The 27465-nt window shown below is 40.0% G+C and overlaps 1 protein-coding gene across 4 annotated transcripts in view; it reads left to right on the top strand.

Moving 5' to 3' along the window:
- Positions 1–23844, top strand: part of plxnb1b (plexin b1b) — a 105676-nt gene extending 81832 nt beyond the window's left edge. For 2 of the 4 annotated variants that reach the window (XM_077711776.1, XM_077711774.1), the window contains 11 exons: positions 1191–1337; positions 3415–3580; positions 3881–3984; positions 4078–4162; positions 9572–9738; positions 12592–12752; positions 12911–13058; positions 13263–13327; positions 13414–13489; positions 17119–17193; positions 18885–23844. In XM_077711776.1, the coding sequence (XP_077567902.1) occupies positions 1191–1337; positions 3415–3580; positions 3881–3984; positions 4078–4162; positions 9572–9738; positions 12592–12752; positions 12911–13058; positions 13263–13327; positions 13414–13489; positions 17119–17193; positions 18885–18989 (1299 nt within the window). In that variant the 3' untranslated portion in view covers positions 18990–23844. The remainder of the gene's footprint in view (positions 1–1190; positions 1338–3414; positions 3581–3880; positions 3985–4077; positions 4163–9571; positions 9739–12591; positions 12753–12910; positions 13059–13262; positions 13328–13413; positions 13490–17118; positions 17194–18884) is intronic. The other 2 variants (XR_013325506.1, XM_077711775.1) reach the window with 2 other exon arrangements.
- The last annotated feature ends 3621 nt before the right edge of the window (positions 23845–27465 follow it).

Here is a 27465-nt window from a genome sequence, read left to right as displayed (position 1 = left end):
TAATCTCAATTTTTTCTACGCTGGTCTAAATTTGCTGGAGTAGGATTGCAATTTCCTGTTATAACTACTTTTTTCCTTCTCTCAATATAGTACTTACTGTTATAAATACTTTTTTCTTCTGTCACGTACTGTTCTGCGTGTGTTTGCCCGTGAATAAATGCCCTTGTTATTCCAAACGGATGTGGTTATCTGTCACGGGCCGTATATGGCCCGCGGGCCGAAGTCCCCACGCCCAGACGTCAGTCAGCTAAACGTCTTTAGGCAAATCGACCGGCCACGTTCAAAAACACTCTCAATACTCAAAGAATGTGATAAATTTGGTAAACATACTGTATGTATAACATCGAACAAAAAGTCATCAGCTATGTTAGGTTTTTACAAATGTAGTTTGGAACTTGAAAACACAACACCGAAACAAACAAAACTGAAAGCATTGCTTCAAGCTCCTTTACAGCTCTCGGTTTCTCGTCAACGTACAAGAACAGCATGCAAATACAACCTCGATGTTACAACCTGATTGATTCCTTACAATACGTACACGTGGAATCAAAATTATTTTCTGCACAGAAAAACTCAAGAAATATCTTCGTGATGAACAAAGGACAAAGACACATGAATCATGAACTCACCAGAGCTCATCAACCATTGTCTCAGGGAAAGAAAAACTGCCTTGAAAAGTGGCTTTTGGTCAGACAGTCACGTTCATGCTATGCTGGCTACCCTTCACGAGCTGCTTGCGAGCGCCAACCTCTGTTTCGGCATCGTGTAGATACGGCTTCCTGCTAGGGAAAGGGAGGTCAGCAAGATGTTGGGAGAACGGTTAATTAAGCAACTGAAGCAGGCCAATAAAAAGGGATACTGGAAGTGTATTTATTCATTTATTTATTTATTTATTAATATTTTGTTTAATGTTTCACAACTTTTGTTTTTTTGTAGCTTTGAACAAAGGCTTACACATCATAGCTTTTGGTAAGTTTAATATTTTGTGTGTAAACGCATTCTGAAGTAGAGGTACAACTGTATTTAGAAGAAAATCATAAAAATTACCTTACAGCATCTTTAAGCAAGAGAGACTTTACATCAACGCAGTATGGTTGTTTCGGGTTGTGGGAGGTTGGCAGTCTACTGAATGCAGTACTTCACAGTTTCTGAAAGCGCTGGACTAACAAAGCATGTCTTTGTGTTTATAGGACTCTGCAGGGGAGTGTCTTTACATGCTTTTCAGGGCAATAAAACACCAAGTAGATAAAGGCCCAGTTGATGCTGTCACTGGGAAGGCTAAATACACACTTAATGACAACCGCTTGCTGAGAGAGGATGTGGAGTACAAAACCTTGGTGAGCAAGAATCATCCTACATCATGTGTTGTTATATAGCTGCGTGTCTTGATTAATAGAAAACAAAACAAAAAAAACATGATTTACACATTTTTTTTTATTTTATCAAATTTTTATAAATAATTTTGATTTGAAATAAATTAATCCTTCAATGTTTTTTTTGGCAAAGAATGCTCCATTGGCAGTAATTATAACATTGCAGACCTTAGTCATTCGAGCTGGTTATTTGTTGAGGTAATCTGGAAAAATTTCACTCTGTGCTTCCATAATCCAGTTCCATTAATTGGATTATTTTCATTGGCACTTCTTTCTTGCAATACGGTCAGGCTGTTCCCACAACAGTTCAACAAGTTTGCAATGTTGATGTGACTTAAAAGGGATAGACATACTGCACACAAAACATTTATGTAGACATTTTTCTGCCAAAAAAATAAGGAACTAGGCCGGAGCGTTTTCTTAGTTACGACGCTAAGTGATCAACTTTGAGTTTCAGAAGAAAGGGAATAGTTGTTTTTTCTTGTTGCTGTAAAAAAGCTTTCGTGGTTTGCAGAGAACGCACATTACACAATAGCACCCTTTTCTAGTGAAGTCTGTTTGTGTAGTAGGAGTTTGTGTAGCAGCATCTGGGCTTCGGAGCTCATCTGTCCAATTTGAACAGATGTGACCTCTGTCCATGGTGCTGACTGACCAGTAAGACGATGATTTAGGGAAGCAATATTCCAGTTGATTTCCTATGCAACGCTGATTAATGAATGTTGTTTAATGTCCGCTTTTCTTCAATGAAGGTAGTTTCCTATTCAAACAACAATAAATGAACAAACCAATGATGATAAACACATGGCCTTCATGTTATAGTAGCACCTCTAGTTAGTTTGTTATCCGGTCCATTGAAGAATCTGCCAGTATTAAATAGACAAAATTCCACAGAAAAAGCTTAGACAAGTCAGTGTGTGAGGTTAACTCATATTCTGCCATTGAAGGCAAATGGCGTCCAATCCATTTACATTAGGTGATTGAGAGTTAAGGAGCCCATTCATTCACTGCGCTTGTCAACAGTACATTTCAACCAGAGGTTCCACTTTAAATGGATTGGTCGTCTGGCAACTGCATTTGAACTGCACTTGAGTTAGACTTAGATTTATTGAATGAAGGGACTATACAAATTAATGAACATACACATGTGAAAATGTAAGATTATAGGCACAGGTTAATTCCCTTTGTGAATTTAATTGCCCACCACTGCTTTAATATAAAACCTCTTTTTAAAGTACATTCTTAGACCACAAAATTTTGAGAGCGAGCGAATCCGGCGACAAATTTTCCATTTGACGAAACGTCCGGCGGTGAATCCGGCAACGAATTGTCCGTCGACAAAACGTCCGTTCGACGAACTGTCACGGAATGGATGTTAAATGTCATTTTTTCTATCGCCCTTGATTGACCATACATTACTACTAAACTGTTCCCAAGCTTTTATGAGCTGCGGTACTTTTTGCATTGAAAAAATATCAATGGGCAGCACGAGCTAGATATCTTCCAATTTAAATATATGTCCCTTAAATTAACAATACTATGTTGTTCTCAAGCTCCAGAAACCCCTGCATCGCTTTCGAGGATGGGTGGTATGGAAGATGAATAAAAGAACAAAGTTGTTTCTCATCAAAGTTTTATCAACAGGGATCAAATCACTCCCCCAAATTATTTCCTAAATCTAATTTTTCACGCCAGTCACTAATGTCACTAAAGTTGATGTCAGCAGACCCTGAGCAACTTCCGGTACAAGTGACTTAAAAAAAAGTAATGTAATGTTTTAAATCTCATAATTGTGACTTTTACTCCCAATATTACTGAAATGTCTAATATTACGTGAAAAGCAATGTTGTTCTCACAGACACTGACACTCACACACACAATAAATACCTAAAGCAAATGCTGACTTCAGTATAAGGCTTATATAAGGTTTTTGTTTTTTTCTGGCTCCAGACATATTTGTCTGGGTTTTATTTTTTGTCCAATATGGCTCCTTTAACATTCTGGTTTGCGACCGTTGGTTTAGATAATTCTTTTTGCATTACAGACACTCACTGTGCTGATGCAGAGTGGAGGAATGAATGAGTACCACCCGTTACCCTCAAAAGTGCTTGACTGCGACACCATCACACAGGTGAAAGAGAAACTGCTGGATCAGGTGTACAAAGCCACCTCTTTCTCTTACCGACCGCATGCTGACTCATTGGACCTAGGTGAGAATACATTGCTTTATTCGTACAGTGGTACCTGTACTTAATTAATTGGTTCCAGAAGTGGTTTCATAACTTTTCTGAATTAGAGATGCATCTTAAAAGGCTTTAGTCTGTTATGAGGTCCCCAATTCTACCAACTAAACTCTTTAAAATCAATCAGTCTAACATTTTTTTATGATATATGTGATAAACACACAAAATAAGATTTAAAAAATCAGAAAATTTATTAAGCTCCCCGGGGATCCTTGTGAGGATAAGAATTATGGAAATTGAATGAAATAATTTTGTGTTTTCATTTAGAATGGCGATCTGGTGTTGCTGGTCATCTCATCTTGTCGGATGAGGACTTAACATCAGTGGTCCAGGATAACTGGAAACGACTCAACACCCTAGGGCACTACAAAGTCGGTTCTTACGCACAGATATGCTTAATCTGGGCATTAAAGTGATGTTATATGAACATTAATACTAATAATGAATATTCTATTGTACTTCAGGTCCCTGATGGCGCCACAGTAGCTCTGATCCCACGACACATGAAACATATTCACCATATTAACTATGATTATGTGGCTGGAGAGAGTAAGTGTTTTTTCTTGTCTATAGTAAATGGGGGTTTCCTTTTTGGCCTGGGGTAGAACAGTCTCATAATGATTTTTTTATAAACACACACCTGACACAAAACACGCATGCAGATTTTGGTATTTGTAAACACATTTGACAAGAACATCATAAACCCCTTCATGAAATGTGTCTAATAGAAGTACAACAGGTTCTGGTTGTGGGAGTCTGTAATGAGCAGTGCTGTTCAACTTACTTTTGAAAAGTAGTGATTGTATTTATGTCTCTGTCAAAGTAACTTTGCCTTATTCGTTATTCAATTATGAAAGTAACTAAGTTTTTTGACTTGAAAAAAAGAATATAAAATATGATTTAAAAAAGCATTTTTGTTTTTCTGTCAAGTAATTCGTAAAGTACTAAAATGAAGTGGATTTCTGTTCAGCATGAAATCAGCCTAAAAAAGATGCATATATTTGCAAGTGTAGATTTCAAAGGCAAAACCTATATCCTTGCAACAAATCACACAAATTTAATTAATGTGTGTGTTTCGTGTTAGAAGTATTTATCATTCATACCGCGCATCCTCGAAAGGGTTCGGTGGGTTGCTGCAGCCTAACTCTGCTGACTTCAGGTGAAAGCTAGATTACATCCTAGACTGGTCGCCAGTCAGCCGTAGGGGACACATAGAGACAAACAACCATCCGCACTCACGGTCACCCACAGCGAATTTAGGTGAGTGAACCTTCAGGCGAAAGGTAGACTACATCCTGGACTGGTCGCCAGTCAGCCGTAGGGCACACATAGAGACAGACAACCATTCGCACTCACGGTCACCCACAGCGAAATTAGGCGAGTGAACCTCTACACCACGAGGCGCGTGTTAGACGTGTGCATCCAAAAAGTATGTGTTTCCTGTCACTTTTTTACATAAAAAATGTTTCATCTCTACTTCCTCCGCTTATCCGAGTTCGAAACGCTGGCGCAGCGGCTTCAGCAGGGAAGCTCAGAGTTCTCTCTCCTCAGCTCTTTCAGGAGGATCCCAAGGCGTTCCCCGGCCAGCTGGGAGACAGTCTCCCAGGACTGGATCAACCATATGGCTCCTTCCCGGTGGGCCGTGCCCAGAACACCTGACCAGGGAGGTATCGAGGGGGCATCTTAATCAAATGCCTGAGTTACCTCATCTGGATCCTCTCGTTACGGGGGAAGAGTGGCATCTACTACAAAAAACCCTCGCAAAACCAAGCATCTCACCTTATCTATAAGGCAGAGTCCAGACTCCCTGTAGGGGAAACTCATGTCCACCGCTTGTATCTAGGATCTTGTAGTTTCAGTCATAAGCTTAGATGAGGGTAGTAATGTGGATTGATCTGTGAATAGAAAGCTTCGCCTTTCTACTCACCGCTCAATTTCCAACCAGGAGAGCCGTTCTTCCCAATCAAGCCTGTCCAGGTCTCACTCTCATTGCCAGTGTGAACATTGAAGTCTCCTAGCAGAACGAGGGAGTCCCCAGAAGTAGCACTCTCCCCCACACCTTCCAAGTACTCCAAAAAGGGTGGGTACTCTGACTTGCTCTTTGGTGCATACACATAAACAACACTCAGGTCCTGTTCCCCCACCCGGAGGTGGAGGGATCCTACCCTCTCTTCTACCGGTGTGAACCCACACCTGCTCGGCACATCTCACCATGACCGACTCCAGAGTGAAAGTGTCCAACCACCCTCGAGAGGAATAGTAACAGCACCAACTCTTAGCGAAGGCACTATCAGTGGAAAAATTGGCCTGTCTTTTAGTGCGGATGCCGGGCGGGACTACCTGCTAAGCTAAGGCAGCAACCACACCGAGCACCGCTTCCAAATATCTTGTTGACCACCGCAAGATCCATCACCCACAAAATGGACGATTTGGAACTTCAGCTTGCTACCAACGGCTTTGCCAGGAACTGCAACATTATTTTCATCACAGAAACATGGCTACACCCGCAAATCCCTAATGCTGCGGTATCGCTAGCTAGCTGGACGCTACTACGAAACGATCATTGGAAAGAATTACCATGGAAAAGCAAAGATGGGGGAGGGGGGGTCTCTGTTTGTACAGACGCTCCTACTTACGAACAAGTTAGGTTCCGAGCGCTCGTTCATAAGGTGAAATTGTTCAAATTGAAGCTGATTCACTGCTATATTTTGTATTATAATTTATGTTTAAGGCCTATATAAGTATATTGAAGGTTTATATAAATGCATTTGTATGTTTAAGGCTTGTTTAAGTAACCAGCATTGGTTTGTACTGAAAAAACATTTAATAAAATGGAGATAATAAATACAGTACTTTATACATACATTAGAGAGATGGAGAGAAAGATTTACGAGAAAATGGCTGAAAGAAGCTATCTAATGACGATTGTTTTCTTTTTTCATCATAAATGCGGTAGCACTGTATGGCATCATTCAATTGATTTGCTACCTTTGTGCAACGTTCAATATTTGGGTCCTGCTGCTCAATCTTTCTTTTTATAAACGGTACTGACGATCAAACAATTCAATATGTATTCCCGTGCAACGCTAACCGCTTTCTTACGCGCATCAAGCTTCTTTATTATTGCCACTTTCGTTTCAAATGAAATGACTTGGTTCTTCCTTGCACCTTCTTTACTAGAAGCCTTTCGCTTTTCACCAACCATATTGAATAATAGATGCATGACATATTTAGTGATAAAAATGAAAAAGGTTCTCTGCGCACTGTCGATACGTCGCGCACTTCCGCACTGCAGAGGAAGGTAGATGCTGGGTGAGCTGAGCTCTCACAGCGCCAGGCGTCTGTATTAGCGTGGGAATGAAGCACTACTCGGAAAAAGGTGTGCAACACAAAATCGAACTGACGAACATTTTTTGACATAAATGCAATTTGCAGACATGTTCGTATGTAGCGTTTGTTCGTAAGTTTAATGTTCGTAAGTAGGGGAGCGTCTGTACATACACAATGAATAGTGCTGCAACAGTAGGATCATTAACACTCACTGCTCCCCGTATTTAGCGCGATTGGATGCTGACGTTAGCGCAGCACTTAACCTCCTGCTAGCGCCTGTAAACAAACAGTAGCTTTACCACCCCGAAGGAGTCTTTATTGTCGCTGGTGACTTCAATAAAAACCAGCATATTTAAAGACTGTTCTGCCTGAGTTTATCCAGCACGTGAAGTGTTACACCAGAGGAGATAAAACTAAACCACGGTTATTCTAATATCAAACATGCTTATAGAGCCACACCCCTCCCTCACCTAGCTGGATCAGACAATCTTTGCCTGTCCCTCACCCCGGCATACACCCCACTCCAGAGGCTAACATGATCACAAAGAAAGATAATAAAAACATGATCCGGGGACGCCCTTTCTCAGCTACAGGACTGTTTTTCCCGCACCGTTTGAGAACTTTTTGAAAGCCACAACCCCCAGGACTAAACGGGCACTGTATTTTACTACATCAAAAACTCCATGGACAACAACACTGTTGATAAACGGATACAGGTTTTACCTAACCAAAAACCCTGGTTGACCAGTGAGACACAGGAACTCATCAAATGCCGTAACACCGCCTTCAGGTCAAAACAGCGCTGCCAGAACAGAGCTGAAGAGAGGTATTAAAAAGGCCAAAGCAGCATTTACAAGAAAAATTGAGGAGCACTCCACAGGAAATAACCCAAAGAAGAGGTGGCAGGGAATACCACATATTAGTGATTACAATGACAGCAATGTGTCTGTCTGTTAACGCAGATATCTCACTAGCAGAGGAACTGAACCGTTTCTTTGCCCGCTTTGAGACTGACAAATCAGACCCAATTTCCACACATCCACCACCACCCTGCAGCAATATGCTGAAGCTTCAGAAACATGAAGTGAGACAGGTATTGTGGACTCAGAACACCAGGAAGGCTGCTGGCCCTGACGTTACCTAGTACCTGGGATGGTGCTCAAAGCCTGTGCCGATCAGCTGACTGGTGTTTTCACAAAGATCTTCAATTGTTCCCTGCAACAATCCATCATTCCATCCTGCCTGAAATCTGCAACCATTATCCCTGTCCCTAAAAAGACAACCATTGACAGCCTGAATGATTATAGGCCTGTTGCACTTACGCCTGCGATCATGAAGTTCTTTGGAAAGTTGGTCGCCCGCCATATCAGGGACATAATCCCTCCCTCAGTTGACCCTCACCAGTTTGCATATAGAGCAAAAAGGTCCACTGAGGATGCCATCACCATAGTTCGACACACAGCACTGAGCCGCCTGGAGCACCATGGAAACTACGTGAGGATGCTTTTCATTGACTATATCTCAGCCTTCAACACTATAATACTGGACATTCTGGCTGAAAAACTCTCCCACCATGGACTATCCTCTTACATGTGCTGCTGGATTAAGAACTTCTTAAACAACCGTCCACAAACTGTTAGACTTGGACCCAACCTCTCTTCCTCCATTACACCGAGCACTGGCTCTCCTCAAGGCTGTGTACTGAGTCCTCTTTTGTACTGTACTGTACACTGACCCACCAGTGTAACTCCATCATCAAATTTCCTGATGACACCACTGTGGTCGGGAATGAGTCGGCCTACAGAGATGCGGTCAACAAACTGTCTTCGTGGTGTTTGGTGAACAATCTCACGCTAAACACCATGAAAACTGAAAAAATAATCCTGGATTTTTGCAAATGCAGCACAGATCTGGCCCCACTCCTCATAAATGGAGTATGTGTAGAAAGGGTCCAGTCCTTCAAATTCCTGGGGGTCCACATCACAGACAAGCTCTCCTGGTTTACCAACGCCACGCCACGACAGTGTTGAAGAAGGCCCAGAAGCGATTCCATTTCCTGAGGGTACTCAAGAGGAACAGCTTGGACACTAAGCTTCTGGTAACCTTCTATAGAGCCACTGTGGAGAGCCTCCTGGCATACTGCATTACAATGTGGTACGCTGGAAGCACGGTAGCAGAAAGAAAGGCCATGCAGAGGGTGATCAACACTGCCCAGAAGATAATCGGCTACTCTCTGCCCTCACTGGATGACATTGCCTGCCCTCGCTACCTCAGCAGAGCCAGGAAAATTGTCAGGGACCAATACCACCCTGGTCACAACCTGTTCCAGCTCCTACCCTCTGGAAGACGCTACAGGTCTTAGAAAGCACGGACAAATAGACTTAAGGACTTTTCTTTCCCCACAGCCATCAGGACTCTGAACTTGAGTTAGCACGACACAATCTTTTCTGTGCAATAACTTCGGGTGTGCAATAACAATGTGCAATATCAATGAAGTCTGTGCAATATTTTAGAATCCGTGCAATATTTCAGAATCTGTGCAATATTTTAGAATTTGTGCAATATTTTATTCCCATAACATAGCTTGTGTAAAAATATTATAATATTTGACTAAATTCACTGTGACAGGAACGCCAATGCTGGAAGATGCAGATGAAGGTGGCGTGAGACTCTGGCATCTTGTGAAGGCCAGTGAAGAGCCTGATCTGCCCAAACATCGTAGAGGCAGCCTGAGGGAACGAGAGAGGGCCAAGGCCATACCAGAGATCTACCTGACCCGCTTACTTTCCATGAAGGTACACATATGTTTCTACAAAAGTTCTACCGGGATTGCAAAAGTGTGCAGTTTATGATGTTGTTCATGGTGTGCAAGTTGATGAATGATTGTCTAAACCACTGCCCGCATTGCGCTAAATTCTCATTTGTGTTTTTTTTTCCCGTGGAAGTCTTTTTTTGGGGGGATTTTTTTGCTGTTATTTCTGCATGTGGGTGCAAGTTTTTCTGTTGCCTAACAGCAATATAATATATTGTATATTAATCATATATTGACATTCTTATTATATGGTAAAGCTGTATCACGCCATTGCGGCACAAATTATTCTAAACTTTGGCGTTCTTTTGTACATAATTCAGCTGGTATGCTCATGGACTCCGCTGTCTGGTTAACAGTGAGACTGGCAATGTCATGAAGTGAACACTCTTCCCTTATGGAGATGCGTGCGTGTTTTGGCGATCTATATGCTGTAAATAAATAAAAATACATTCTCATCTGGTACACCAGCGTGGTGAAGCAGTCCGAGGTGTAGCGGCTGGTCTCTCCTCCCAGGTCGCCGTACTTCGCGTTGCAGTGACCAGTGTTCTCTTGACCACAGGCACACACGTGGTGCTGAACTGCAAATTCTCATGTGGACTAAGACACCCCGACTCCGAGGAATTAAAAAAATTAACCAGCCTTTAGTTGCGTATAACAAAATTGGTGGTGCTACTGCACAAAGTGCGTTCTTCCAGCTTTCCACGGCAACGCACTCGTAACAGAACAAACAAATTTAAATTAACTTGGATTAATATATACAGACACACTCAAACATAAGTTAAATGTAACTTTACACAAAATCTAATTTTGTTTTATTTTTTTTACCTTTGTTCTCCGGGTTGACTTCGCCCGGACATTCAGCAGGAGTTTATAAAAGGAACGCATCAGGAGTTGCTTGTTTTTGCCTTCCCTTCAAAATATTTCGAAAATGACATACACAAATGTCCTCACAATATGATAACACGCAACCACTTGCCAGCCCGTCAGGGTGCCTCTTTTCTGCAAAATCAGTAAACTTTTTCCACTTCGCCAGCATGTTTTTGATACCATGTGTAGCCAGGCAGCCCCCCTCTTCCACCTACTCCTTGCTACTGAGTTCCCGCAGCACCTCCAAATATTTACTCTCCTGGAGCTCGATTAAATCCTCTGTCATCTGTTCTTCGTGGTGCTCAGCGATTAGATCATTCACATCTGCCTCATTAACCTCCTGCCCCAAGGAATTTCCAAGTGACACGATATCATTCATGACAACGAGCAAGCTGTGTGACACGTACCCCATTGTCATATTTTTCAATTATTTTGCGCTTAATGTTGATTGCCAACTGGTTCATTAACATCAACATCAACGTTCGCCTTTTCTCTGCACAACTCTTCATTCCACCTGCTTGCTTTGATCCTTTGTTGTTCACTTTGTATTGACTAACGGGGGAAAAACACGGGAAAAGGCCAGCTCCGCCCAGTGCTCTTAGATATATGTTATGCACAAAAGAGATGCGGCAAAAAAGACAGTGCGCCAAAAGGTTGAGCTATGTAACCCCAAACAACTTGTTTTTCAACTCATTCTTTTTGTTTCTGAATAATGACTTTTGCAATTAAGCTGTCCCACTCAAAACAGTCTAACGTGTGTGTTAACCGACAATCAATCTGCAGTTGTGTCCTTTTAATGCAAAAACCTGGTTATCTTTTGTAGAAAATTTTAACATCAACTAATGCGACCCCAAACACAAATCGTATGGTCAATCTAAAGTTGTAAGAAAGCTTACCTTCATAGATTCACGGCCATGGACTCGCGATGCAATGCATCTGGATAGGGCCCCAAGCATCAAAAGTTGTACCGGCCAAATCATGTCCATGGCGCCAAATGTTAAAGAAAGATAACAGAGCAGTCTGGCACTTCCGCAGATTCATTCTGGACTCCAAAAATTTGCTTGTGACAAGAGTTAAATAGTATACAACTCTTAGGTTCACCAATGGGCATTCCCAAATGCCCGCACAAATAAAACAGACATCTGACTCATAACCGGTGTCTTGCAAGAGAGAATCGATCCTCTGAATCGACGCCCCTCTTGCTTATTTATTACATAAGATTTACAACATGCATCTCAGTTCTCAAAACAATTGAAAGTCCTCCGGATCTTCCTTGGGGACCGTTGTGAACCACACTTTCAGAAGACGATGTTTCTCAAAACAATTTTGAGATCTCCAGCTGGAGAGACGAGAGACCTTCCCTTTGTTTATCACGGTTGCAAGCAGACATACTAAAAATGACTTTTCTATTGTTAATAAGCTAATTAAATTAAAGCGTGCTTTATTTCGATAAAATATATAATACATTTGAGACTAATGGCCCTAACAACAACAATAAACATCCAAGATTTAGGAATATCACAAGATGTCTAATGTCCTTGGTAAGAACATTTAGAGTTGTTCAATGGTAAGAGAAATAAAGCAGACGGTCCGACAAATGACATAATAATAAATTTTTTAATTTAAATACACAAAACAGGAAATAATTCTAAATGACACGCATCTGTATAAGTGCAACGGCAAGACAGAAAGGACAAACAAGAGTAGGGAAACGGACAACAGGACAGAGGGAGAGAGCGATGGAAAAACACTAACAAGCTAATCCTGACAAAATGTGAATAAAGGGATCAGCAGAAGTTGGCTCTCAAATAACAGAGTTCACCTTAAATTTCACAATACACACACTACCTTGATACTTTTCTTCTGGAAGACAAGCCCTTTGAATATATATAAAGGGATTATTTTTTAAAAATTATGATTATATCAAACTGAAAAAACGTAAAATTCTCTTTTCCAATTTGGTTTTCAGGGGACCCTACAGAAATTTGTAGATGATTTGTTTACAGTTATCCTGAGCACTAGTCAGCCTGTCCCACTGGCTGTCAAATACTTCTTTGACCTGCTGGATGACCAAGCTGGTCAACACAGTATATCTGACCCGGAGACTATACACATTTGGAAAACTAACAGGTACAGTATGGACTTTGGGATTGCTCTGACTTTACCAAATACCACATCCAAAAGCTGTTGTTGCCCTTTGTCTGTTAAAACCGTAATCCATGTCTACATTAGACTTGAAAATCACCGGCCAATGTAATATAACTCAATTAATTCAAATGTTACTCCAGTCTCCCCCTGCGTTTCTGGATCAACATTGTCAAGAATCCTCAGTTAATTTTTGATGTGCAAGCCTCAGATCACGTGGATGCAGTTCTCTCAGTCATCGCTCAGACCTTCATGGATTCCTGTACCATTGCGGAGCACAAATTGGGTCGGGTAAGGGGGGCCAGCATATTTGCATTTGTCCAGAAATCTCCCAATATGCTAAAAAAAATCCACTAATTGGTAAATTCAAATTAATTGGAGTTGTTGATATTCTGAGTCATCGATCAATTAGTTCTCAAAGGAAGTTCAGTAGATGTAGTAATTTTGGGAGGTCAGCCATAAAATCCATGTTAATTCTGTTGTCATTTCAAACAGGATTCACCCATCAACAAGCTGCTTTATGCTAGAGATATCCCCCGTTACAAACAGATGGTAGAAAGGTATTGTCTTCTTTTGTAAAATAACCTTTTGTTTCGGATTATGTTGAAGCACAAATGTCATGTCAACCAGTGTAACATTATTGCAGATACTATGCTGACATCAGACAAACTGTTTCTGCCAGTGATCAGGAGATGAACTCTGCACTGGCTGAACTATCCAGGGTGGGTGCAGCCAAACATATTACAGAAGTTGTCTCAATAACACTTCAAACATGTTTCAGAAATAGACCATGACTATAAAATAAATCAATGAAAGAAAAAAAAGCATGCAGTGTTTTAAGTATAAACATAGCAATTGTTTTTATTAGTATATAAATTATAAAAGTGGAAAGACAAATAATTATAAATTCAAAAAATAAATTAGATTTAAAAAATAAAAGCATTTTTTTATAAATACTTAATTAAATTAAATTAAACGTGAATACATATGCAAAAAGAAGAAATTGGTTTTATACAATAAAAATATTCTTATTTGTTCAGTTGTATTTAAATGCATTCATGCCTATTGTACCAAATTATGTACATACCACAAGCAGCCTCAATGTTTTTTCAGTAGTAAAAAATTTGGAAAGGTGCTGTCAACTCAAAGTTAAAACTAATCTATTGTAGGGTTGGGAAAAAATACATCTAATTGGACGAAAATAAATTGTTAAAAAAACTTACAAAATTGAATCAATAAAGAAAATAATAATTACAGAATATACCTTTTTTAAATCGGTATTTTTTTGTCGGGGCTACGAGTCAGTAGGTGACAGGGGTTGTCAATAAATAATTGGTTAAAAAAAATATTGAAATACATTTCCACAAATACGTTCCAACTCTCATATATGGTCACAAGCTGTGGGACATGACTGAAAGAACGAGATCCCGGATACAAGAAGCTGAAATTAGTTTGCTACGCAGGATGTCTGGACTCTCCCTTAGAGATAAGGTGAGAGAAGCTCGGTCATCCAGTAGGGGCTCGGGGTAAAGCCGCTGCTCCTCCGGATCGAGTAGAGCCCGATGAGTTGGCTTGGCATTTGATAAGGATGCCCCCTGGAAGCATCCCTCGGGAGGTGTTCCGGGCACCCCCCACCGGAAGGAGGCCATGGGGCCAACCTCGGACACGCTGGGGAGACAATGTCTTCCGGCTGGCCCTGGGAACGCCCTGGGCTACCCCCGGAAGAGCTGGATGAAGTGGCTGGGGTGAGGGAACTCTGTGCTTCCCTGTTGAAGCTGCTGCCCCTGCGACCCTATTTTGGATAAGGCGGAAGAAAATGAGATGAGACGAAATTTCCATTAATATATTTTAAGTTCAGCTTTTACGATAGAAATATATTTATTCCTATGCTAAAAAATGATCAATTACTGGTCGCCGAACCAAAATGATTTGCAGTAATTGTCCTCAGTCATTCTCCTCAGCGCGTGAGAAATTCATGCACGCTGAAAAATACTCAAGAAACGTACCTGCACGTACATTTCGAGTATTTCTCCATACATTTAAGGTCAAATGCTGTGAGTTTTTGCAGTGCACGCACAAGCCAACATGGGTACTCTGCATGATTGCAAAGGGGCTAATTAGTCAACTATTTCCCCAAGCCTAAGAGTCTGAGATGTCCTATGGCCAAAGCCTACTTCAAATATCGTTGGTCGTTTTTTCAGATTGGCTTCACTTGTTTTTGATGACAGTAGGCATCTCCCCTGAGTGCTTGGAATAGCAGAATTGTTTTACACTCTAATCACCCTTTTTGAGATCGGGAGTTTGTCTCCCCTATTGATTTACTTGGCGAGACAAATACATTTTTGGAACAAAAAAAAAAAAACAATTCCAGGCGTTGCCTCTTCTCCCGGCACTTTTGTCCAGCTCCAAAACTCTGGCGGCACCGAGGTGTTGCTCTTTTTGCTGCGTATTGTAGCAGCTAGTCCAATGTGTGTGTGACAGCGTAGGCATGGCTGACTAGTTCCAAAAAAGAAGTAGCTGAAAGAAGCCAGGCTAAAAGAACAAAGAAATGAACAAGGAACAGAACAAGGAAAGTTGTAAAAACATTAAAGTAAAATGTATAAAGTACAAAGTAAAGTAAAAAGGAATGTATTAAGAAATATTAAAATGTAATTTAAAAAAGATTGAAGGGCTGTAAAACATGACAAACAATAGTGTACAAAGCGACTTCCACTGGGTCCCGCTTGAACGGAGCCATCTTGTGAAAAAGTCTTAAATGGAATATCAACTTCCTATGCTCCACCTCGACGTCCCACCATCCTTGCTGGCCAAAGTGCTCTATTTTCGGACAAGGCCGATAGCGCCCATCGCACAAAAAAAATCTCCCTTGCTGATGCTTTTTGCCATCCAATTCACCGAGAAAGTTTTATTCGCAAATAAGCGAAATAATAATAAAATAATAGAAATATAATAAAAATATTATTATAATAATAACGATGACAAGGATAATAATGATAATAATAACGACGATGATGATGATGATACAATACTAGTACAATACTAGTACAATACTAGTACAATACTAGTACAATACTAGTACAATACTAGTACAATACTAGTACAATACTAGTACAATACTAGTACAATACTAGTACAATACTAGTACAATACTAGTACAATACTAGTACAATACTAGTACAATACTAGTACAATACTAGTACAATACTAGTACAATACTAGTACAATACTAGTACAATACTAGTACAATACTAGTACAATACTAGTACAATACTAGTACAATACTAGTACAATACTAGTACAATACTAGTACAATACTAGTACAATACTAGTACAATACTAGTACAATACTAGTACAATACTCGTACAATACTAGTACAATACTAGTACAATACTAGTACAATACTAGTACAATACTAGTACAATACTCGCACAATACTCGCACAATACTCGCACAATACTCGCACAATACTCGCACAATACTCGCACAATACTCGCACAATACTCGCACAATACTCGCACAATACTCGCACAATACTCGCACAATACTCGCACAATACTCGCACAATACTCGCACAATACTCGCACAATACTCGCACAATACTCGCACAATACTCGTACAATACTCGTACAATACTCGTACAATACTCGTACAATACTCGTACAATACTCGTACAATACACGTACAATACTCGTACAATACTCGTACAATACTCGTACAATACTCGTACAATACTCGTACAATACTCGTACAATACTCGTACAATACTCGTACAATACTCGTACAATACTAGTACAATACTAGTACAATACTAGTACATAGCTAAAACAATACTAATACAATAATAATACAGGAATGATAATAATACAAGAATAATGATACAAGTATAATAATACTAATAATACAATAATAACAATTTTCAAAATAAGCATCACGGTGTACGGTAAAAATCCACACTCACAGCAGCTCACAGTCACTCAGAAAGCCACTACGCGCTGCCCGCCATATTTTTGTATTCAACGCTTACCCCTTTGTCTTCCGCCATTTTCGTAGTGGCAAGCGGAAAAGAGGGGAGTGGCTTCCGCTTGCGAGTTTCAGCGTGGATTTACACATTTTTCTGAACTTTTTTACACCCAGATTTTTTTTTATTGAAACCGCGAAAGTTGAAGCTTCGAAATGAAGAAGGATCACAGTATTTTGTTATTGATTTTTTTTAAGGGGCTCATAGCGGATTGCGGTAGCATATCCTTTTCGCCAATGAAACATACCAAAACTGAGGGAGTTCCCGTAAAATAAGTCTCCGTATGTGTGGATTGACAGCTTGGATTGACTAAAATGCAATTTTTATTTCAGAACTATTCAGATGAACTGAACTACTTGGTTGCACTACATGAGCTGTACAAGTATATAAATAAGTACTATGACCAGGTACGTAAGTGTTCATTCTACCTGTGTACATGTGCATTGTGTTACAGTAGGGTGGCACAGTGTGAGTGTTCAGCACCTCCGCCTCACAGTTCTGAAATCAAAGGTTCAATCCCTATTGGTTTCTGGCCTTCCTGTTTTTGAGTTCCTTTGCATGTTCTCCCCAGGCAAGGGTGGGTTTTGTCTGGGTAATCTGGTGTATTCCCACACTACAAAAACATGCATGGTACGCTGGCAAAACACTAAATTTCCCTTAGGTTTGTGTGAGAGCGTGAATGGTTTTCTGTCTCCTGCTGCCCATAGTTGGCAAGGATAGGCTCCCGCACTCCCTCCAACCCTTATGAGGATAAGGAGGTATGGAAAATTAATTAATGTTTCAGTTGAGCTTGATATACAATTGATCCAAAAAATAATTCCTCATAAGTTTTTCTTGGGGCGCGTGGGGGGATTATAATGTTGTTTTTTGCCTTTAAATTTAAATTTAAGTTTTTGTTTAGTCATTTTTCTATTTTTAGATTATGGGGTTTTCAGTTTTGGGTGTTGAATTGCGTTAAGTGCATTTCTCGTGTCACTTGTTGAGATTGGGGCATTTTCAAGTCACTTCCTGTTGATAGTGGGTCATTTTTTCCTATTCAAAATAAATTTTAAAAAAGTCCAATTTTGGTAGAACTGTATACGGTTCTGTCTAAAACTGAACTGATGAATGTACATTAAGTTTATCGAAATAAACATTTAGAATGATATACATTTTGAAATTTAAAAATTGTTTTTTGCAGTTACATTTGTCGATTTTTTTTCAAACCCTAAGAGTTAGGAGTGAAATCGAAAAAGGTCATGTCATTTATTTTTTTTAATGTTTCAAAGTTGGACCAGTGAGAATTGGTGCACGGCTGGACAACAAAAAGTAGACAGAAAAAAATATATAACTAGAGCTTTGTTTTGCAAAGCATTCCAAAGATAATAGTAATAATATCTACAGGATGGAATTTCTAGAGAAATTGCATGAGGACGCTTTCCTTTCAGTTTCTGTAAATTTTTAGTAAGATTAGGCTCACTTTATTTTTAAATCATTTTTGAGTGGTAAGAGTGGATTGGATGTCTACCACAGTCAATAACATTCAAAATTGCACATTTATAGCCAGTCCTTCTCGTTTCAATTGATTGGATGTCTATCGTTTGATAAAAAAAAATGAAGATGATATACATTTTGAAATTTGAATTTTCAAAAAAATGGGCGGCCCTTTGGTGCGAGTGGTTAGCACGTCAGCCTCACAGTTCGCAGGTCCTGGGTTCAAATCTAGGTCACGTCCACCTGTGTGGAGTTCGGATGTTCTGCCCGGGCATTCGTGGGTTTCCTCCCACATTCCAAGAACATGCATGGTAGGCTGATTGAACACACTAAATTGCCCCAAGGTATGGGTGTGAGTGTGCATGGTTGTCCGTCTCCTTTTGCCCTGTGATCGGCTGGCCACTGATTCTGAGTGTCCCCCGCCTCTGGCCCGCAGTCCGCTGGGATAGGCTCGAGCAGCCCCCGCAACCCTAATGAGGATGAAGCAGTTCAGAAAATGAAATTAGATGAGATGAGAATTTTCAAAAAATTGCCATTGGACAGATTTTACTGTGTATAAATTCCAACTTTGTTGCTACAAAGAAACAATAAACTTATTTTCCCACCCCTTCTTACTTGCCTTTAGATAATCACAGCTCTGGAGGAGGACACCACAGCTCAGAAAATGCAGCTTGCTTACCGACTACAACAGATTGCTGCAGCTGTAGAGAATAAGGTCACTGACTTGTGACAGAAAACTTCCAATAGTGACAAAACAATCAGTTTGGAGTATGGTAGTGAAGATTTTCAGGAACATACACATGACATACAGCAAAACAGCCTTCGGTATAATTTCAAACATTTTATAATAGAGCTGCTAAAGATCTTGTGATTGTGTGACTAGTGTATTTTGGACAGTGCAGTATTGTACAGTCAGAATATGAAAATTTCCCATACAAATAATATTGGAATACTTTGCAAAGTGTGATAAAAAAAGGGAAAAAACTCAGTCCTTCTGCCTTGGTGACATTAGGTCCTTTTTTAAGATTGATACTGCTGTATGGTAAAATAGTTGTTTTTGTTGATATGCAATTACTAAATATTTTTAACGTGATTTCTTGTTCTATTTCCTTGTTGTTTCTAGCTATGCTATGAAAGTTTTGGTTGTTAAATTTTAAGTGACCAATTATTTTTATAGGCAATGTTAGAAAAATTATTTTCTTCCTTAGGTGATTCATTTATACAGCATTGTTTGTCACCACGCATACTCCAGATCAGTGTTTCCCAGCCATTTTTGAACTGCAGCACACTTTGCATTGAAAAAATCTCTAAGCACACCACTATCTGCAAATCTTCTAATTTAAAACTATGTCGCCTATATTAACATTAGAATGTCTTTCTCATCAAAGTTTTATTAACAGGAATTAAATAATCCCAAATTATTCAAAAATCTTTTTTTTCACACCAATCTAGCATTGTTAAAGTTGAGGTCCGCAGAACCCAAACAGCTTTCACTGATGTTAAAATAATGCAATGTTTGTTTAATCTTATTTTAATTTTTGACCTTATCTCCCTATATCACGCAAAAAGTAACCCAGAGATTTTACGTCGCCAAAAATTGATGTCCCTGAAACCAAACAACTTCTGGTTCACGTACCGTAAAAACAGGAACATGGCTTAAATCTCGTAATATTACAACTTTTTTCCTCCCCATATTACTCACACAGACTTAACGTCGACAAAGGTTGTCAACTAATTGCAACCAAATCCGTTTGTTTTCCTCCGTCGGCCATTATGGGAGGAGTTTGCAAGCTCTGGCTCGCTCTCTCTGGCTTTGGCCCGCCTACTCTATCACTAGCCAATCATTGTTTGTGTAAGCGATGGCGTATCACTACGCCTGCGGGAAGGCCTTGGTGTCACTGAATCAAAATCTGATGGCTAAAGCAAAAGTTTTATCGATGCTTGCTTTATGCTGCAGAACCTGCAGAACTGATTGTGAAGGCCTTAAGGCACATTTCTGACCCTGGCAACAAATACAGTGTTCCCTCGGTTATCGCAGTTAATGGGGACCGGGACCACCCGTGATAAGTGAATTTCCGCGAAGTCGGGGTGCCCCTTCAAAAATGCTTAATTTGAATTTAATTTAATTTGTGTTTTTTATTTATTTATTTTTTTACCCCCCCCCCCCCCCTGTATACAGTACAACATAGAGAATACGGGTAGAGAGAGTGAAATTCATGTTATAACAAAAAGAACTGTAAAAATGTTGTCTCAATGTAATGTTTGTATTTTTTTTTTCAAAAAAAAAAACGTGAAGCTCTTAGTCCGCGGTAGCTGAACCGCGAAGTAGCGAGGGAACACTAATGGCTTAAATGTGATTAATTAAATGCTTCAATATGAAAACACACATCTGGAAGCAACCAGGGGGAAAGCAATGAAAGGAACCTGACAGACAATTTGGAATTATTTAATAAGTATTCATGGACAAAATATAATTAACATCAGTCTGTGATTCAGATCATGTCTTAGGCCAGCAGAGAAGGCCCTGACGACTCACCACTGAATCTCATAACATTATGATTTGAATCTTGTTATAGAACAATCTATGATTTCATATTTAAATTTTAACCTCGTAGTAGTTCGATTTCTTGTAATTTATCACGGCACACCTGAGCATCACTCAGGGCACACTGGTTGGAAAACATTGCTCTAGATTATATTTTTATATATATATATATATTGGCAATACCCAACTACAGTCATGCCCCTACTTACAAATGCCTCTCGGTACGATTTTTTCAAGTTATGAAAGCTTTTTATATGCAAATGAGTGCCTCAAGATACGAAAAAGACGTAAGTTATGAAAACCCTCAAAAAGTAAATGCATTTCCTCGTATCTTATTTATTATTGTCGCGAATGCATGGATTCTCACTTACAAACCTCGCTACACTCTACTGGGCTCTCATTGGCTGTCTCACGACAAAAGTATCCATGTTACAAGATTCTCTCTTACATACGTGTCAACCTCGACCAAATGATCTCCTTATTAATGATTGCAATTCTCCTTATTAAGCAAGAAAAAACGTACAAATGCAACGCGTTACATACATACACAGGGGACACATTCATTCATTTTCTGAACCCCTTTATCCTCACTATAAAAGTCTAAAATGTACTACAAAGTGGACAGGTTTTTGACGCGCACGGGAAAGGGGGATGCATATCATATCCTGTCCACCTCGGCTTAATGCTCCCCTTGTTAATGATTGCAATTCCTCTTATTAGAAATGGAATATTTACACACATAGGGCACATATTTACAAACAGGGCACACGTTTCTCATCTCATTTTCTGAACTGGGGGGTGCTGTAGGCAATCCCAGCTGTCTCCAGGCCAGTGGTGAGGGACATCCTGAATCGGTGGCTAGCCGATCGCAGGACACAAGGAGACGGACAACCAAATGCAATTCTCCTTATTAAGCGATAAAAAAACGTACAAATGCAATGCGGCAAATATTTTCACACACACTGACCACGTGTAAAAGTCTATAATGTACTACAAAGTGGATAGCTTTTTGACGCCGTTGGGTCATAGGGAAATGTGCGTGTGCATATCCAGGTTTGGTGTGTTTCTCACATCTTTCATACGAAATTGGGAGACTTTGACCAATTTAAAAGGGTTTAGTGGTAGTTGTGTGAGGACCGTGGAACAAATTAAAGAATTTCCAAATAAAGAACTGCTCGACTTAAGAAATTTTCAAGTTACAAAAAAAGTTCTGGAACCAATTAATTTTGTAAGTAGAGGTACGACTGTAGCTGCAACTGTCCCATGTGCTGCTTTCTACCTCAACCTGCTGTGCTACATGACTTTTATTTCTGTTCACCAGCTTTGAGTGTATTTTACACAGATGACATAGTGCTAGACCAGTGGTTCTTAACCTTGTTGGAGTTACCGAACCCCACCAGTTTCATATGCACATTCACCAAACCCTACTTTAATGTAAAATACAATGTGATTTTTTTTCTCCAAAATCAAGATATATAAATTCAACGCAGCACTGAATGGTAAAGCAATGTCACGTGATCATCTGCATCCACTGATGGTGAAGTGGGACATGTTATTTTGAATATGATGTGTCGATGTGTCCTGACCCTCCGTGCCAAAGGCTCCACCGAACCCCTGAGGTTAAGAACCACTGTCCTAGACATTGGTGTTTAAATGAAGGAGTATCTCCAATTCCGTTTGTTTGCGGTACAAGAGATATGGAATTGGAATTTTTTTTTTAAACACAGCGGGCGGCCCAGTGGTTCAGTCAGCCTCATAGTTCTGGGGTCCTGTGTTCAAATCCAGGTCAGTCCACCTGTGTGGAGTTTGCATGTTGTCTCTGTGCCTGCATGGGTTTCCTCTGGGTACTCTGGTTTCCTCCCACATTGGACACTCTAAATTGCCCTTAGGTATGAGTGTAACCGTCGTCTGTCTCCTCGTGCCCCGCGATTGGCTGTCCACCAATTCAGGGTGTCCCCTGCCTCGTGCCTTAAGTCAGATGGGATAGGCTACAGCAAACTCTGCGACCCTTGTGAGGATGAACCGTTTCAAAAAATGAATAAATGTTTGCACTTTTTTAGGGCTCGTGATTGATTTTGATGTCACTCAAGTATACAAGTCACTGGAACAATATTTACAAAAATAAATTGATAGTCAGGACTAGTGTGAAGGGTAATTAACATCAGACATAGGCATTGTCGTCATCATTGACTTGACAAAAAGCCTAGTAGTCATCATACCCTCAGCTGCGTATGACGAAATTGTATAGTGCTTCACCACTGGTCCGCCATCCCAGGCAAGACCCCTTAACTGACATATTCAGACTTGTTAGCACTCCGCCACGATGGAAACATCTAATGTATTATAATTAAATATTCTGTCAACTTTTTTTAACATTCTTTAGGAAAATGTGGGAAAAAATCATTTTGCGTTTTTTTTATTTTAACATTATAATGAACTTGAGGTACCACAAGTGTTTGGTACTAAGTGCCATTTTTGAGTAGAAACGGTACTAGATACAACGTTTTAAACTAAAGCTATGTATTGACATTGCTGCTAGACGTTTGGTATTGATCCTTTCTGCTTTGAGGTATCACTGGAATGAATGATGCTCTCTGCTTGTCTGGCTTTGAATTATGGTAAGGCTTTGCTTGGTTCATCGACAAATTTGCGTTAAATCATCTAATGTTCATGTCTGAATGCACGTTATTGCAATTGATTACACAGACCAAGACTTTTCTATGCTCTCACTTCAGAAGTTCTTTTAAAAAATAATTGTGTGTGTGCCCAGGTGATTTACAAAAGCAGCCAATGACTCATAAAAAAATTTAAAAAATGGAAAAAAATATTTGCCTCAACAAGAAAAATAGATTGGCAATGACCAAAACATGCTTTCAGAGGGAGTAGAGAACGATTCAATTGAGAGATAGATGTACAACAACTATTTTGCGTGTTTGTATCATTGTACAGTTTTCAAATGTTTCTGAAGTTATGTAACCTGGTAGTTGATAGAAAGTACAAATTCTCACACATGCTGAAGTAATAAATATTCTTAATTTTGTGGTTTTAGTGCTTTTCTTACAAAAAAAAGTTCCAGTGAAGGTGTGTTCAAAAGCATTATGTTCAGTATGCAATGGTGGGATTTGACTTAGTGGGGAGGTAGGGTCACGTTAGCATGATAAACAGTCTTAATAGATTTTGGCATCATGGAACCGGGGTAGAGATGTTATGTTCAAGCCTTCCTGCTTATATACTGTTGGGGCTACTGGCCAACACTTAAATAAACTCGAACAGAGGAACACACACTGAGGCAGATAGAATGAAAGTTAAAGGCCGCGTCTGCAGAGGCGGGGGAGTGGACCATTCTGAGGCCCGAGAGTGTGACTACTCTCCAAGCTCCTCGAAGCTATCTCCACCCAAAAAGCTGCTTCAACGGTGGTTTTATTAGAGATAAGACAAGTCATAAAAACGGGAGGCGTTAATACTAATGAAGGAGGTGAAGTGCAAAAGGTGTAGTGCACATTTTAACCAATAACCGCCAAGTCATCTCTAACCTGGACTGCCTGTTCCAGGATGTTTATACAAACAATTCACCCAATCTGGGTCTTCGAGATTCGGTGCAATTGTCCCTACAAATTCTAAAGTACATGAGTTGTATCTTATGGGACGGGTTGGGGGAAGCAGTGAGGTCCAGGAGTACGGTAATCCCGAGGACCAATTGGACGAATATGATTATGTTCTTTCTCTTTCAGACCAGCCATGGGAGTAAGGAGTAGGCAGGAAAAATCACAGTCACCCGACATTACCATTTCGTGATTACTAAGAAATAATTAATAACATACATATTATAAAAACGGGGAAATGTTGGGTTTATTCTGTATTACTATTATACATATAGTTGTATTAATTCATTTATTTGTTAAATCATTCTCTTTCTATTCTCAAAGTGTTGCGAGGTCACCTATAACCGCCAAGTCATCTCTAACGTGGACTGCCTGTTCCAGGATGTTTATACAAACAATTCACCCAATCTGGGTCTTCGAGATTCGGTGGTCCCTTTTGTAACGAGGCCAGAGTCATTTGGCCAATAACAAGAATGTTGCTTCGATCATTTACAACAGTGATTTTCAAACTTTTTTGGCCACCGCCCCCTTCACCGCCGGGCCAAAATGCCAACGCCCCCCTCTTTACCCCTTTCCAACGAACGCTAGAACGACTATATTGCTAAATGTCACAAGAATTGGTTGATTCTTCAATCACAAACAGTTTGAAGACTAAAAAAAACAATTTTAATAAACAAAAATGGTTATCATTTATTCTTCACCTCGAATCATAAAAATTGATAGCTGATGCATTAAGCCGGTCGCTGTGCGCATACGTCTGTGGTTAAGCGTTGCCGGCGCGCTATTGTGTGCTCCTCTGCGGCTGACTGGATGGTGGTGGTTTCCCCAGTCGCCTGCATTGACGATAAACTCGCGACAATTAGTGATATACGGTATATGCGCGCTGCTCGTGAGCGGTCGAGCAGACAACGTTTCTTGTTTCAATAAAGCTTGTTTTTTGTCGACTTTTTATTACAGACAATCAATTTTTCCGGTCTTTCTACAAACACCAACGTCACATTTTACTGTAATTGCTCCATCGCCCCCTTCACTATTTCAACGCCCCCCATTCGCCTGTTTATTCGTCAGCGCCCCCCTGAAAGTTCACACCACCCCCCGAGGGGCGGTACCGCCCACTTTGAAAACCACTGATTTACAACATAGTGGCTATACCTCGTGATGCACTTCAGGTTTTTCTTTATGTAATTGTTATATGATTCTTAGGTCAAGGGAAGGCATAATTGTTCTAATCCAAATGTTGTTAGGTCTAGTCTCCTGCCTTGTTATTGGTAAAATACTTTGATTGTTATTGTAGTTCCAGATGTTGTTTTTACTCATACGTGATGAAATGATCAACAACTCTGTAAATAGTTTTGATTCATGGCAATAATTATCGTACGAAAATGTCTATTCGAGGAGATGCTCCGAAGTTGTAGGGGAAACCCTGGCTTGTTGAATCTCCCCTCTGAGGTTTTTATCCGTGATCCATTCTATTTAATTAAATGTCAATAATTGAATAAGATGTCTGCCTGCAGTTATTGATAATTACGAACGAGGGTAATTATTAATGAACCTAACAAGAAATCATGCTTATCCTAAATTAATTATTTTATTTAAACTCGTCAGGTACAATTTACCTAATAATTTGGATCAATGCCATTTTTGCATTGTTTTCTTCTCGTTTGATATCATTAATAATTTGGATGAATGCCATTTCTGCATTGTCTTTATGTTTGATATCATTAATATTGTTGATGGGCTAGGGAAAAAGGCTTTTTTCACTCCATTTGGCCGCCATTTTTCCTTTGTCCTCGGCTCAGCCATTTTTTCTTCACGTGTGCTTTGCCCTTAGGACCCCCCCCCCCCCCACCCTTTGTCTTTATTCTTCCTCCACTCTTTCATATGTGCAATTATCCAGGAAAATGCTTCAGCATAAACTTCATGTCGGTTGAGTGTTCTTTGCTGTTTGTTAAACCCATTTTTGCAACTTTTCTTTTGTTTGAAGATTTTAGCATATTAAAAAAATATATTTATATATTCAGTTATTCTTATAATGTATTTATTAGTTTTTATTTAGTGTTTACTCACCTTCTCTTGGGACGTCCCGTTCAATTTACTATCTTATTTACCCACCTAGATAGTCGTTTATACTCTTATTTTGCGCGGCTAATGACGTGATTTACGTGCTCTGGTTTAAATTTCTCTTTATGAAGATTACTTGCAAGTTTTATATTTATTATTCTGTATATATTTTCTTTATTTTGAGCTCTTTCATTCTCTTGGCACAGTATAATAATATTTTTTCTATATCTTTAACGCAATCCTCGGAGTCCCTGACGGAGGGTTGCGACCTCCTCCTCTCTGTCTGGTGATTCTCTCAGTTAGAACTCTTCCAGAAATCTCGAGATCCTTACTTGATCTCCCGTGTACGTTTCCTAACTTCTCCAATCCCGAGAAAGCTTCCCCTGACTTACGGGGAGCGGCATAAGAAACATTTTTCTCCGACACACGGAGCATCTTTCTTCTCTAGAAAGACGGGATCTCAATACTGGATTGGATTGTACAAATTAATTTTAAAAGTGCCTTACCGCTCAGATGTGCTCTGTGTCCGGTGGGATGGATTTGCTTCCTTCTTCTGGATAGTGGAAAATCGATCACCCTTCTCCTCAATGGGGAGACAGCTGACGTCAGATTTTTGGATTAATTTTTCGCGATCCAAAATCAGGAGGCCAAACCTTCCGGGTTTCTGGCACCAGAATGTTGGGGCTACTGGCCAACACTTAAATAAACTCGAACACAGGAACACACATTGAGGCAGATAGAATGAAAGTTAAAAGGCCGCGTCTGCAGAGGCGGGGGAGTGGATCATTCTGTGGCCCGAGAGTGTGACTACTCTCCAAGCTCCTCGAAGCTATCTCCCGCCGAAAAGCCGCTTCAAAGGTGGTTTTATTAGAGATAAGACAAGTCATAAAAATGGGAGGCGTTAATACAAATGAAGGAGGTGGAGTGCAAAAGGTGTAGTGCACATTTTAACCAATAGGTGTAAATTAAATTCTATTCTAGTAACTTTTAATACGTCA

The sequence above is a fragment of the Stigmatopora nigra genome, unplaced genomic scaffold (assembly GCF_051989575.1).
Source record: "Stigmatopora nigra isolate UIUO_SnigA unplaced genomic scaffold, RoL_Snig_1.1 HiC_scaffold_29, whole genome shotgun sequence".
Lineage (NCBI taxonomy): Eukaryota > Metazoa > Chordata > Actinopteri > Syngnathiformes > Syngnathidae > Stigmatopora > Stigmatopora nigra.
The sequence above is the reverse complement of the archived record's forward strand: the minus strand, read 5'-3'. Positions and strand labels throughout refer to the sequence as shown.